The sequence below is a fragment of the Carettochelys insculpta genome, chromosome 2 (assembly GCF_033958435.1).
Source record: "Carettochelys insculpta isolate YL-2023 chromosome 2, ASM3395843v1, whole genome shotgun sequence".
Classification (NCBI taxonomy): domain Eukaryota; kingdom Metazoa; phylum Chordata; order Testudines; family Carettochelyidae; genus Carettochelys; species Carettochelys insculpta.
In genome coordinates this window covers 75,899,856-75,915,276 of record NC_134138.1, presented here as the reverse complement: position 1 = coordinate 75,915,276, position 15,421 = coordinate 75,899,856, and the positions used below count along the sequence as shown (strand labels likewise).

The 15,421-nt window shown below is 40.6% G+C and overlaps 1 protein-coding gene across 1 annotated transcript in view; it reads right to left on the bottom strand.

Moving 5' to 3' along the window:
- The window catches only part of ATP6V1H (ATPase H+ transporting V1 subunit H), an 88,040-nt gene that overhangs the window by 33,751 nt on the left and 38,868 nt on the right, over window positions 1–15,421 (bottom strand). Inside the window, exons 8-11 of the mRNA XM_074985793.1 lie at window positions 13,265–13,362; window positions 9,370–9,562; window positions 4,603–4,781; window positions 3,463–3,588 (exon numbers count right to left, since the gene is read on the bottom strand). Coding sequence (XP_074841894.1) covers window positions 3,463–3,588; window positions 4,603–4,781; window positions 9,370–9,562; window positions 13,265–13,362 — 596 coding nt within the window. The remainder of the gene's footprint in view (window positions 1–3,462; window positions 3,589–4,602; window positions 4,782–9,369; window positions 9,563–13,264; window positions 13,363–15,421) is intronic.

Below are 15,421 nucleotides of genomic sequence, written 5' to 3'. Positions count from 1 at the left end.
CATATACTATAGCAAGAGGAGGAATCTAGAAGCCTGAATGTAAGTAGCAAAAAAAGAACTTAAGAGCTTGAAAAGCTTGGTATTGAACTGATTTTCACATATAGTCCAAATATTTTCAAATTCATTCACAAAAATCCATTTTTTCGCTATGGTGGAACCCCACATTTTGTTTTAATAAAATTGTCCTTTGCTCTGGACATTAGTACTATTTTATCATTCAAAAGCACCTACAGAAAATGTCAGATTGATCCACTGACAACTCTTAACTCCTAACCCTTTCAAAAAAATTAAAAAAGAGGTCTAGGAATCAGACTTTGCAGAGTACATTCAATGGCAGCAGACTTGGGCTCTGTTGAACCAAAAGGTATGACACAAATGTCAGAACTATGGACTATACTGAGAATTCCCTGTCACATGTCCAGCACATATAAGTAAGGTCTATAAACTCACATAAGGAACAGACAAAATGGATTTCTCAAGGGTTAATCATGCCAAACCAAACTTTATTTCCTTCTTCGAGAGGATGACTGATAAAACCATTGGCTGGTTAAGAGGTTTGACTTTATTAAAGTTTTTGATAGTATTCCCACGACATTTTCATAAGCAAATCAAGGAAATGTTGGCTAGATGAAATTACTACAGAGGTGGGCACATCACTAGTTCAAAAACCCTACTCAAACAGTTATAAATGGTTCATTGTCAAACTGGGAGAGCATCTAATGGGATTCTACAGAGGCTTGCCTTGGGTCTCATGGTATTCAGTGTTTTCAACAGCGACTTAGATAATGGAGTGGAGATCATGCTTATAAAATCTGTAGCAATCACGCCAGGAGGGTATGCAAACACTTTAGAAGACAGAATTAGAAACCCATAATTCCCTGATAAATTGGAGAATTGGTCTGAAATTAACAATCTGAAATTCAGTAAAGATAAGTACTGTGCACTTAGGAAGGAAAATCAAATGCACAAATATACAAGGGGGACCAATTCCTAGCTAGTACTACTACAGAAAAGGGTTGGAGGTTAGAGTTGGTCGTAAATTAACTATGTACCAGTAGCATGATAGAGTTGCCAAAAAAAAAAAAATGGAAAACTTTCTTGTGTGTATGAACAGAAGTCACTCTTCAACTTTGCTCAACAGTGGCTAAGCCATGGCTGGAATGCTGCGTCCCATTTTGGATACCAAACTTTGAGAGAGATACAGACAAATTAGAGAGTCCAGAGGAAAGCAACAAAAAGAATGAAAGGTTCCGAAAAACCTGACCTATGAGTAAGGTTAGAAACATAGGCATGTCCATCTTGAGAGAAGACAACCGTTACTGATATTCAAATATGTTCAGGGCTGTGATAAAGAGGACTGTGATTGATAGTTCTCCGTGTCCCCAGAGCAAGACAAGAATTAATGGGCTTATTCTGCAGCAATGGAGATTTAGATATTAGGGAAACGTGCAAATATAAAGGACAGAAAAGCACTGGAATAGGTTAAAAAGGGAGATTGTGGAATCATAATATTAAAATTTTTAAAGAACACGTTACACTAATACCTGTCAAGAATAGTCTACCTAGGTATATTTTGTCTTCCATCAGTGCAGGAACATTGACTAATTGGTTCTGAAGTCCCTTCCAGCCCTACGTATTAATTGCACCCAGAAATGAACTTAAAACCAGTCCACACGCTGAAGAATAAGCGTAGGGTACCATCTATAAAAGTACTACTAAAAGCAGGATGATGTCTCTCCTCGTGTCCCACTTAAAGCGCTCTTCAGATACAGCCTACATTCAAAAGAAATAGCCAAAGCTTTTCAACCTGCAACATGTTGCTGCTACTGGACATCCAGAAATAACACTATAGTATCACATTAATGAGCACGGTGTGAAGTAGCCACATATTGCTGGGAGACAAATGAGAGTTACTCTGTTTTGTAATCCTGAGTAACAGAAACGTAAGCAAAAATTTCCTCTTTCCTTCTTCTATATTTCTTGTCTTCTCTAGGTTCTGTGTTGGTTTGCTAATGCCTACCCAGGCTGCAATCTTAAGCAGTTGCCAAAGATTTACTAGGCTATGCTGTACATGAAAGAGGAAAAGTTGGAGCTTATCTACACACCACAGGACCTGTCCAGCACCTCCTGCCCCCTGCAGGCTGGCTTGAAGATTAAACCAGGGAAAGTAGAGTGGACTTGAGTTGTTTTCCAGAGGGAAAGATCTAATATCTCAACAAAGATATGCATTGAAAAAAACTTCCAAAAGGGACAAGCTTTTGAGACACATCTTCTACGAGAAATGCTAGGTTAAATTATTGATCATAGCCCAAGACATGCTCTGAGAACTACCCAAAATCTCAGTGAGAGATTTTCTGCAACTCACGCAGATGACTCCTTGTTACTATTCTGCCTCCTCAAAGATTAAGAAGCTAGTCTGATTCTGAGCCATTTTATCCAAAGCGAAATGAAAATTTATCATGGCATGAAATGCTGGTTTCCAAGAGTCGGGACATTCCAGACACCAGCCTGCCTACTACTGGGAATAGCTATACTGATTGGGACTCAGTTTCTTTGCCTTCAGCGCAGGATAAACAACCTCACAACTCAGCCAGGCTTCCTCCACGCCTTCTACTTTATCATGCATTCCAACTGTATCTGGGCTTTAAATGCTGTACAAATATTGGTTGCAACACTGACACCTAGGAACAAAGTAGAAGAAGGGGCAGTTAGACAACACTCTCTCAAGAGTGAAGGACACAAGCACAATGATCAATTAGACAACTAAAAGCATTCACAGTCATCTAAAACCCAACTTTCTTAATTGGCTTCTGAAAGCCAGGCAATAAAACAGGGATGTCCTTTGCTCCAACCTTGAAATGGTGCAGCTATTTGCCATGGATGGACTAGGATTAGTAGCTGCATTATACAATCCCCTTCAGAAACTAGATCAAGAGTATGGAGTGTGCCCCATTGAGCCAGAGGTCACACACACAATAATTCCACAGATCTAACAAAATCCTCAACCTCAACACCACAAAAAGGTAGAAGAGAGATGGAATGTATAGCAACATTTTAAAGAAGGTATGGTGAAGACAGACTTTGGGACTGTAACAGCTGGTATTCTTTTACGTTTATTTAACTAAAACAGTTTAAGAACGATCATGGGACACACCGCAAGTGAGTTAAGATGGGGTTGTTGACACTATAGCTAATTATACAATCAAGAGCACCTGCCTTAGTTACTGAAAACTAGCACTTCAACTTTTGAACAAACAATGCTCACTTTTCAAAAGCCACACAGTGAACAGTAAATATGTTCCGATCTTCTCTTCGCCTTAGGTTCTACAAAATTAAATTACAGTACTTCTTGTTCACGTTGAAATACATACCATATTACACTTGATTTACATTTGAAAACTGAAAATATACTTTAAAGAACAGTATGAAAAGAGAATAAGTTAAGGAAAACTAAGAACTTACTTTAATAGCTCATAATTCTTTTCATTTAATCTCACAGCATTCTCTCGCCAAAATTTCTCAGATTTGTGTACAGGACTCCATTCCAATCTTCCTGACTTGAGTTCAGAACTGTACTCGTCAAATGAGCTAGAGTGCAAAAAACACAGGGTGAAACTCTTGGCTCCCTGGAATGGGCCCTGGATAGTGCAAGAGTAGCTTAATGCTTTGAGAAACCGTAGAATTTATTATGACAAGCTTGACAAACCCTTCACTGCAAAGCCGTATCAAAATTCTTATTTGGGTAAGTGGCTAAAAACATTGGTGGAATAAAGTTAACATGAAAGTGAGCACAGGTTGAGGTGAGGAGACAAATATTTTCTGAAGTTCTCTCACTTGGCCCACTGCAGACATTTAAGACTTAGGCCTGATGTACACTAAAAAATTAGGCAGGCACAACTATATTGTTGCAGGGTGTGAAAAAATCCACACCTAAGTGGCATAGTTAAGCCAAATTAAGCCTTCTATCAATTTAGCTACAGCCTCTTAGGGAAGAGCCTATGCCAATGGAAGTACCCAGTCCATGTCTGTTTACACTGAAATGTTGCAGCTGCATCACTAGCATTTTAGGTGTTCATAAGCCCTTAGTTACAGGTTGAAAAAGGGCTCTCCTCCCACAACACTTATACATATGTTCACCCAGAACATAATCTTAAAGTTACTGATCTGAAATAGCTCTTCCTCTGACCACGGATCATGCACCCAAATGAGAGATACACTCTTTAGTCTGAATTACACATCCCGCATAAATTGGGATAAATGTGTAGTGTATTCATATTCATTTGGCATTCTATGGGTCTACACTAAATTTCATATTTTGTGAATACTGAATTTGGTTACAGTCAAGCCAATGCAACTCCTATTGAAACCCTTATTAAACTGTCAGTAAGAAGCACATGTGCATAACCATAGTAGATTTTTCTAGTCATATGTACCAAACATACAGTTGGAAATTGGATCTTCCATATGCTGCTGGAAAGATATAGTATATTAGAACACCATCAGTGTCTCTACCATTTCCAGTTTTGAAACATGATAAAAATTCAGTGAGTTCGCCAATATTGCAAGTGACACAGTTTTAAAAACTCATACTAGAAAATATACCTAAGATCCTGGACACTCTCACCAAGTTTTTCCAGTAGAAACTTAATATCCTCACTTATGTCTTCATCATCATATTTCTGTTGATCCAAGTTCTCTAGCTGCTTTAGAACTTTGCACTGGATCATAGCAAGAGCATACTCTTGGCGAGTTTCTCTTTCAGTAGATTTTTCTAAAAGATTCTGGCAAAAGAAGAATTTAGAAAAATGTAATGTAAATAATTATTTGCAATTTAAAAATTCTAGTTATCTTTCTACTAAAATCCTCTATGATTAATTTCAATTACGCAAGAAGATCTGTAGTTTCATCAATAGTGCAAATAATTTATAAAAATGTTTGCTCAAGAGTGCATTATGAATCAACAAGGATTTCAACATATTCTGGCCTTAATTCTTCCATTACCTTAGTTGATTAAGATGCTCAAGAGTGCCTGTACAACAGCATGAAAGTGACCTTACATTAGTTCCTACATACCTTCCTGCATAAAGAGTAATAAAATATTTTAGACAACCAAAGACAGATCTTGCAACGCACAGTTCATATCTGAATCCAAAGATCAATTTCCCCAAAGTTTGGCTATATTCATATGAGGGATTTTAGTTCATCTGTATTAGTAAGAATGGGGCTGGAATAATCATATAATGAAATCACTGGCTGCTGCACTGACTAGGGATGTAAAATCCACCTAAGTAGTTAAACAGTTAAATGGTAGGTTTAACCAATTAACTGATGAAACAAGTAGGGCAGCTAGGCTGGAGCAGACTTCCTGCTGCAGACAGGGACTGCTCTGGCCAGGCTGGAGCACCCCCACCCACAGCCATACAGGGATGGGAGAGTGCCAGGTCAGAGTGTTCCTGCCTGAAGCACTGCTGCGGGTGGCGGGGGGAGGGGGCAGGGAGGAGAACTGTTCCTTCAGGAGTTGAAAGTTTTATTCTTTTTATATTTATATTTTGGTTTAATAATGTAGCAATGTAAAATAACATACACAAACAACAAGAAGTCCTGTGGCACCTTATAGACTAACAGATATTTTGGAGCATAAGCTTTCGTGGGCAAAGACCCGCTATATCATACACATGAGTAGGAGGTTTTCAGAGGAGGATTTAAAGAGGCAGCTCTCAGTAAAGGGGAGGGCCAGAGCTGACAAGGTCTATTCAGTCAGGGTGGATATGGCCCATTATCAGCAGTTAATGTAGAGTTGTGAACATTGAGAGAGAAGACACAAGTCAGTTCAGTCAGCGGGAATGTGGCCAATTATCAGTAGCTAATGTGGAGGTGTGAACATCAAGAGCGGAGAAACTGCTTTTCTAATGGGCCAACCACTCCGGTCTCTGTTCAGTCCTTGGTTGATGGAGTCATATTTGCAAATGAATTGCAGCTCAGAAATTTCTCTCTCTATTTTATGCCCCACTGCAATTTACATTCACCAAACTGGACAGTCTCTACGTAAAAGAATAAATGGACATAAATCAGATAAAAGGATCAGTAACATACATAAACCTGTAGGAGAACACTTCAATCTCCCCGGACACTAAGTAACAGATTTAAAAGTAGCAGTCCTACAACAAAAAAAATTGAAAAATAAATTAGAAAGAAATTTCCGAGCTGCAATTCATTTGCAAATTTGATTCCACCAACTAAGGACTGAATGGAGACCGGGAGTGTTTGGTCCATTACAAAAGCAGTTTCTCCATTCCTGATATTTGCACCTCCACATTAGCATCCAACAATGGGCCACATCCCCCCTAAATGAACTGACTTGCTTTCTCCTCTCTTGATGTTCACAACTCCACATTAACTGCTGATAATGGGCCATACCCACCCTGACTGAACATACCTTGTCAGCTCTGGCCCTCCCCTTTACTGAGACCCCCTCTTTAAATCCTCCACTGAACCCCCCCGCTCCCCCCGCATGCATCTCCCGAAGCAGGTCTTTGCCCACAAAAGCTTATGCTCCAAAATATCTGTTGGTCTATAAGGTGCCACAGGAGTTCTTGTTGTTTTTGAAGATACAGACTAGCTCGGCTACCTCTCTGATTCATATTAGCACGTTTAACATTTTCTTAATTTTATTAATTAAGTTCTTTAATTGAATATATTCCTTTGTTTTAAAGTTTAGTAAGGAAAGAGACAGAGTCTTGGTATTGTGTCTATGTTAATGAGATTAGAGGAACACTGGAGGCTGAAGTCTTAACTGATTGATTTACAATGCCCTTTGCTTTGCCCAAGATGAAATACTGTGGTATAATGCTTTTCTTTGAAAGTCCTTGTAACATTTCTATTTACATGTGAAAGTGCTATGTCTGTGTGAGATAAAGGTGCGAAGGTTCTCCCCAGAACCAGATGGCTACGGAAGGAGGGGCGACGCATGGGTGAAGACAGACTGAACCGTGTGAGGAAAGAACCGTCAGTGCAGGAAGTGATCAGATTGGCAGACTGACGACTCTAAAGCATGGAGCAGGCACCCCTAAAGACAACTGATTAGAGGATGAGCCTTTTGGAGATATTCTGGGAATGACTGATATCAAAAAGATAACACACCAGTCACAGACTGACACAGCAGAATCCATAGATTTCAACAGAGAAAAGGATTATAAAAGCAGGGTGCTTTGCCATGAGACTGTGTTCACCTTGCCACCAACTCCAGGAGAGCATCAGATTGTGACCAACGAGGCCCTGCTCCCCCTCTGTGATCTATCTAGCTGGCCACTACATTGATCCAGGCTCTGGACTGATAATATCACATTCTCTGGTGGGACACTCACTCGCGCTCTCTCTCTCTCTGTCTCTGTGTGTGTGTGTGCGTGCGCGAGACTGAAAAGCCTATGCTACTGTTGTATTCTCAACAAATGTGGTGCTCTGCCATTTCCCCTATAAAACATCCCGTGTGCTCTGTTTAAGCATAAACACTCCAACACAGCCAGAGAAGCCCCTGTCCACACTGGCCCAGCCGAAAAGCGCTAGAGGAAGGGGTGCTCCAGCTGGGCCAGCGCAACCTGGTCCCTGGTGCATGTGAGCAGCCTCCCCAGTTGCCCCTCCTCAGGGCTGCCACAGATGGTGACTGCTCTGGCCAGGCTGGAGTGCCCCTGCTCACAGCGCATCCAGGCCAGGCAGCTGCAGGCGGGAACTATGGCCTCACTGGGGTGCCCCCCACCCATGGCAGCCCCCCAGGGCTGGAGCAGCTGCCTGCCTGCAGTGGGCAGGGTCTGCTCCAGCCCATATCAGTGGACCATAACTAGTAAGCCTCACTCATTTAGGATGAGGCTTATCAATTAACCGGTCAAACATGAACATCCCAAGCACTGACTCCCACTGTCAGTTAAATTTAATCAGGCTCAAAGTATGCTATTTAATCAAAGCAGGTCACTTTTTATGCTGATAATGGGCATTACCAATATAAAAATCCTAGAGGAGCATGTTCATATGAATAGGCCAGAATTTCTTTCAAGAACAAGGGACATAATTACCTGGAGAGAGAAAACTAACTGGATCACTAATTTAATGTATTCAGTGTGGAAGGTTTGCAGCTGCCAGGCTATTAGAGGCAGAATGAATGAGGTAAGGTCCAACAGGTTTCAATTTGAGTGTGCAGCCTAGAGGCCACACACTCACACAGCACTGCAATAAGGGAAAAAGTAAATTGGTGGATGAGATGGTTTTGCTGGGGTGGTTATGAAGACCCGATGGTTACCTCTTAACAAGTCCAACAAGCAATAAATATCACTGCTGAAGGGTACAACTTGCAATTTAAGGTCTGTACTCCAAAGTTTTAAAATTGTTATAATTTTACTAAGTCAAAAATCAATTTAAAAACCTTAGGAAGGTTGAAACTCTGAATGAAGATTACATCCTTCTCAGGTTTTAAGTTGCCAAAGGCAGTAAATTATATTGGAGCCCAACCACACCGGTACAACTGCAGTTCTTGCCTTAAACAGGAAGCTTCCCTCATCCCCACTCACCTTGTACAACTACACATTTTATTTTCACTATAATATACATGACTGCATCTGAAAAGTATGCACATAAAACAGCCAATGCCTGACTACAAAAAAGGGATGAAAAACCAGACATTTGTGCATGTGGCGCGCACACACGCGCGCGCACGCACACACACACACACACACACACACACACACACACACACAGAGATACAGGAAGCCACAATGCTTTGGCATTACATAACACATTTTCCTTTTCACATTTTACTTATATAATTTTGCACCTCAAGTCAACTACTCAGTGCTCTTACATAGTCATCTCATTCCAGCATATATTACGCTATCCATGCTTACGCAAGTCTTACAAAGTTTCTCCGCAGAAAGCTTTGTTTTGGACACATACAATCATTTTCACTCAATCACAACAAAAGGTTGGTGAATAGATGTTCCACCTGAGCTGGTACATTTTTTAGGAAGTAGCAGCAAGGACAATTTACCCAGTATTTAAGGAGTTTAATTTTTGTCTTACAATACTGACCTCTGCAGCAGCACCTCTTTAAAAAATTCTGTAAATTGCACTATAACAAAATACAGAAGAACAAGCAACATTCATCCAGGCATCTGCCAGTCGCCAGTTCAGAAAGGTGCAGAACGCTGCATGCCTTTTACCCACAAAGAATCCACATATTAACACTGGCTCTGAAAGGAAAGCTGAAATCAATTTGAACAACACGTCTAATCCATCATGCCAGGAAATAATCCATAGACACAAGTTTTTCAGTAAGAGATGAGACCACATAACCACACTACAATTACAGTCAACTACACTTACCCGAAACGCTGCAAGGATGATTCTAGTTACTTTCTCTTTGACAGATTCTTGGAGAATGTCAGACAGAACTGGAACAATATTATATCGACGAAGATGTTCACACATTTGAGGACTGAATGCCAACAGCCATATGGAGAAAATCATCTGATACTGGAGCTGGAAGCCACATTTGTTACTCAGGACTCCCATGATACTGAAAGACACATTTAGCATATGCAGTAGTGCAAATGTTTAATAATGGGCAAGCGCACTGTGTATATAACCCTGAACATGTGCAGTTTTCTGTAATTTACCATTAGCACAAGAGCTCACCGGCCAAAGCTATAGGCTTTATGTTCTCAACTAAGGACTGGATAAATCCAGTAGTTCATGACTCCCAGCACTTGCATGACCAACCTAAGCACTTTTTCCTCACTTAAGCTGTGTCTATATGTCAAATGACTGCTCTTATCTTCCTTCTTTTTACCTGGTCCTTTTTGTTATTTTAATGCTCTAACTACTCAAGTCAGCCTGGTCCCAAGGACATTATGGTTCCCCATCTACTGAGGCAGAGACAGTCAAAACTGTACAGCCCCTCTTCAAATGAAAAGTGAGCCAAAGTTTCAAAACATAAAAGTGTCTGCACGCTACATCATTTACCTAGCCAACAGTCCACTTCCACATTCTTTTGCAATCTTTCACTCACAGAACAAGAAGAACTTCCAGTAAGATCACATGGACATCCTTCTTCTGCAGCAAATTCCCTGAAGTCATCTATTATCTGTGACAGATCCGGTGGTGCAGTGTCACTGATACAGATATGAATCATCACAATTCATATGAATCGTCACCTGATTCTTGTCCATCCAATTTCAGAGCAACATCTGGAGCCTCGGCTCCAGGAAAAGTGCACACCATCCTGTTGCCCTTTCCCTTTCAGAATGTTTTTGACTTTTCTGAATCCCTAACGAGGATCATCAATCTTCCATGGATGACTGGAAAACTCTTTATAAGCACACTTGATTTTCTGACAAGTTGGGTCGAGCTGTCATCCACAGGCATGTCCCATACATCTCTATTCCTTTGGATCTTGACACATATCTGCCACCGTTTCCACGTTGTTGAGGTTTTTCACTGATACTAGGTACTCAGTGTGAATTCTTAATCTTCTCTCTGGCCTGCACCAAACCCAGTAAACATGAACAATCATCCAGGCCTCATTCGTCTCTGCCAAGCTTCTTCTTTTACCTCCTTTCTCTCTCTCCCTCTCTAAGTCCTTCAGCCTTCTTGCCTGTGGTCTCCTCATAGTTGACAGATTTTAATATAAATATAATTTAATTTAATAAAATATTAAATTAATTTTAAGGCAGCTGAACGCAGGGACCATAGACCCCCGCTGCTGCCGCCGGCTGGAGTGGCCCCGCGCTCCAGTTGTCCAGTGCCATGGCGGACCCGTATTTTGAAAAAGCAGACTGTGGAGCATCTATACGTGTACACTTTCGATTTAGTATTTCAAAATGGAGCGATCTTCCTGATACAGGATTGGGGTTCGGATTTCGAAGTCTGCGCCCCGTTCTTTCAATTTTCTTTTGCAAGATGGGTTTACACGTGTGGACGCTCCTCCCACTCTTTCGAAAAGGGGCCACTTATTTCGAATTTTTTTTGCACATGTAGACACACCTATAAGCTTTCATTTTTAACAAGTTACATTTACAAGCCTTAGGCCTTGTCTACACTATACCAAAACTTCAAAATGGCCATACAAATGACTATTTCGAAGATTACTAATAAAGCACTGAAATACATATTCAGCGCCTCATTAGGATGCCAGTGGCTGCAGCACTTTGAAATTTCCGCAGCTCACCACTGCACGGCTCGTCCAGACGAGGCTCCTTTTCCTACAGAATAAGGGGATTTCAAAGTTGGTGGGGTCCTTTCGAAAAGGACCCCCATCTGGATGAGCCGCGTGGCGGTGAACCACGGCAATTTCAAAGTGCCGCGGCTGCTGGCATTCTAATGAGGCACTGAATATGTATTTCAGCGCTTCATTAGTAAACTTCGAAATGTCCATTTGCATGGCCATTTCAAAGTTTTGGGATAGCATAGATGTAGCCTTCAGGTTGCAAAGAATGTTTTCCAAATATGACCTAATGCAGTATCATTTTCAGATTAGCTGCCAATATATCACTATCTAGTGAATGTTAATATAATTAACATACATCAGTCTCATTTTAGGAGCCACTTGCAGCTATTCTGGGATTGCATCATGGAGTTAGAGAGTGGGTAGAGAACACAAAACGTAAAACCACTTTCTTTGGCTGTCCCCATTTCATCTTGGAACTTAACTTGTTTATCAACTAACTATGTATTCAAAATACAAACTACTACATGCACCATTTATGGGTTTTCTAATTGCAGCTTGTAATCAGAGTCATGCCAAGTCACGAAAGTCATAAATCCCATACCACCAAGAAATTAGAGGGGGCTATGGCAACAATGTGTGTGCTGAACAGGCTTTTCACTTATGTGTAAAATAATAAGTAGATATGGTCAAAAACTTTTCGGACAATAATATATTTGACGGAAAATATTAATTTGATAAAAACAAGATATTTTGTGGGACTATTTTGATTGTCAAAATGTTATGAAAAATTATCAAAGGCCGTGTCTACACTAGCCCAAAACTTCGAAATGGCCATGCAAATGGCCATTTCGAAGATTACTAATGAAGCTCTGAAATACATATTCAGCGCCTCATTAGCATGCAGGCGGCTGTGGCACTTCAAAATTGCTGTGGCTCGCTGCCACACAGCTCATCCAGACAGGGGTCTTTTTCAAAATGACCCCACCAGCTTCAAAATCCCCTTATTCCAATTTCGAAGTCCCGCGGCCGCCCGCACGCTAATGAGGCACTGGATATGTATTTCAGCAGTTCATTAGTCATCTTTGAAACGTCCGTTTGCATGTCCATTTCGAAGTTTTGTGCAAGTGTAGACATAGCCAAAGTGTTTCATTTCAAAAAACTCAAAGCACTTTTGTTCCAATTTTAATAGTTTGGCTTTTTAAATTTTCTTACAGTTTATTATATACTATTTGAAAGACGTGTCCTTTGTCATTGTGCATCACGTTGATATTTCCAAAACAACGTTTTCAGAATTTTCATTTCAATGGAAATATTGACTTTTTGATCTTTGGGAGCAATGGAAATCTTGTTGTGAATTTCCCACAAAGATGAAAATTTTGAGGTTCAGTCAGCTCTAGCGATGAGTCATTTATAATACTGAGATTCACAAAATGATCTTCTTCAAGGAAGGCCAGGGACAAGTTTCTGAACTTCTGCACAACTACTGAACTCCTGCTTTGAAAAAAATTGAAAATGTTTGGGTAGAAAGTGATCTACTAAAACATTACCTAATGAAATGGAGGTGTGATGCCAGAAATTACCACTCTTCACCAAACTTTACATTAAAAGGTCACTTCAAGTTTCCACTGAATCTTCAATTTTTTAAAAAAATTCTGTTTTCAATAACCTGCAGCATCTCAACCTCATAGTGCTCTAAACTTTAAGACAGATAGCTATGTCAGTTATTAATAAAACAATGGTTTATTAAGACCTAAATTGTCATATGGCCTCCATGAGCAACCATATTTTTTCAGCTCATTTGTATGGATGCATATATTACTATATGAACACAAATGAGGGTTTCAGGCTCAAACACTGTGGCTATCAGTAAGAAAGTCTTTAAAATTAAGCTGAAAGAGTTCAATTACAAGGAAAGCCTTTTGGGAAAACAGCCTCTTGTGCACGTCTGAAGTGTTACTGTTCAGCTGTGGCTATACTAGCACACCCCTTTCAAACGGTGGTGGGGTGCTAATACAGCCATGGTCTTCCTGTATAAGTACACAATATACTCACCAGTTTACCCCATCTGCTTCTACCCATGCAAAGCGATATTCATTGACACGGAGCATCAGCTGCAGGCATCCAGCAACACACTGAACATACTGGGAACTCTAAAATGGCAAAAAAACCACTTATTTTAAGATAATTAAGGCACTAACTATTCTTGACATTTTCAGTCTAGAAAAGAGGAGACTGAGGGGCGATATGACAGAAGTATATCAAATCATGAATGGTGTGGAGAAAGTGAATATTGAAAAGTTATTTACTTGTTCCCATAATATAAGAACTAGAGGACACCAAATGAAATTAATGGGTAGTAGGTTCAAAACTAATAAAAGGAAATTTTTCTTCACACAGCGCACAGTCAACCTGTGGAACTCCTTGCCGGAGGAGGCTGTGAAGGCCAGCACTCTAACAGAGTTTAAAACAGAGCTTGATAAATTTTTGGAGGTTAGGTTCATAAATGGCTATTAGCCAAGGGTAAAGTATGATGCCCCTAGCCTTTAGTCAAAGGGTGGAGACAGATGGCAGGAGACAAATCGCTTGATCACGGTCTTCGGTTCACCTCCTCTGGGGCACCTGGCACTGGCCACTGTTGGCAGACAGGATGCTGGGCTGGATGGACCTTTGGTCTGACCCAGTATGGCCGTTCTTATGTTCTTATTTTATAAAAATTTCAGTAGATCAGAGATTGAATTCAAATACTTTTTCCTGATCTGAAATCTATAAAAGTTCTGGTTTTCTCCCCTGCTACACCAGAATTTCCTAAACTATCTATATGAGATTACAAATTGAAAAAAAAAAAAAAAAAAAGAAAAACACAAATAGGATTTTTGGAAGAAAGCTTTGATAATCTGAAAACCACTTTTCTTAAAAAAAAAAAAAAAAAAAAAAAATGCAGCTAGCATATGCCCTGCAATGGTATGCATGCAATTCAGTCTAAACTGGTGCATGAGAAGAATGTGTGCAGCTGGATACTAGTAGAAGCTCCTGCCAAATAATAAACTGGTGATTGAATACTTCCATAAAGCAAATCTGCATACAAAGTCCCCTTGATGGAGGTGGGGAGGAGCAAAGGCATGTATTCGTGCATGCAGAAGCATGCTTTACTGTTTCATACACTTCTGATTTTTTCTGATAAAATGCTTGGAAACCTGTGCAAGTCCTTTGATACATCACTGAATTGCTGGCTTTATGAATTGGAGTTTGAGATGGTTATCTTCACCACCAACTTTTCACAAGGAAATGGGGTGGCTCTCATGAAGCGAAGAGCTAACCAGCCTCTTCATTTTAGTAAATGAAGATTTTTTTGGACAATCAGCTGGTAGGTAGAAAAGGCTGACAAGATCCTACATTGGACAATTAAAGGTTTGTCAATGCAAACAAGATAGAAGCAATCACTGGAAAAATTGTAATTTTCCAGAGCACAGAGAGGAAGAATGGGGTTCACTACCCCTCTTGTCCCCACCTCACTCCCCCATTATGAAGGGAGCAATTCAGCATTTAAGCAACTTTAGATTCAGTTGCAGAACTATTATTCAAGGCTGGTATTAAAAAAGTGAGAAGAATCACTAACCATCTCTGATTCACCCAGCAGAGCTGACAGCCACCATGGATCCTGGGTCAAGGTGTGAAGGGAGCCTGGCTTTGCATCCGTGAAAGGGATGGGGCCTAGGGCAGTCTTCCATTAGTGGCACCCAGACCATGGCTCTGCCTTTCCCCACCTCACCCCCCCACCCCAGCCACACAGAGTGGTGGAGCAGTGTGACCACAGCATTTCGAAAGGGGCTGGAGCTCTAGCCGCAGCCAATGCTGAAGTAGCAGTGGCAATAGTTAGATCTCTTGGCCCCTTTGAAACACTGAGCACCTGCACAACTGTTCCCTTTGTCCCCTGTTGTCAGCAGATCTGGATTCACCACACCATTTGAGTCAGCAGCACCATCAAGCACATTGTGAGACAAAAGTCTGGAAGCCAGATCTGAGAATAACTGTCTGAAGAGGAACATCATTTCATCCTCACTGAAGCCTTCAAAGTTCTCATCTTTCTATCTTTGTGATTTGCAACTATTATTAGAAGTTCCTTCATTTGATAGGGATCTATACCATACGCACCTGCATTTCAGAAAAGCTAAGCAGTAACCAAACCATGATGTTAGAATACTGAACATG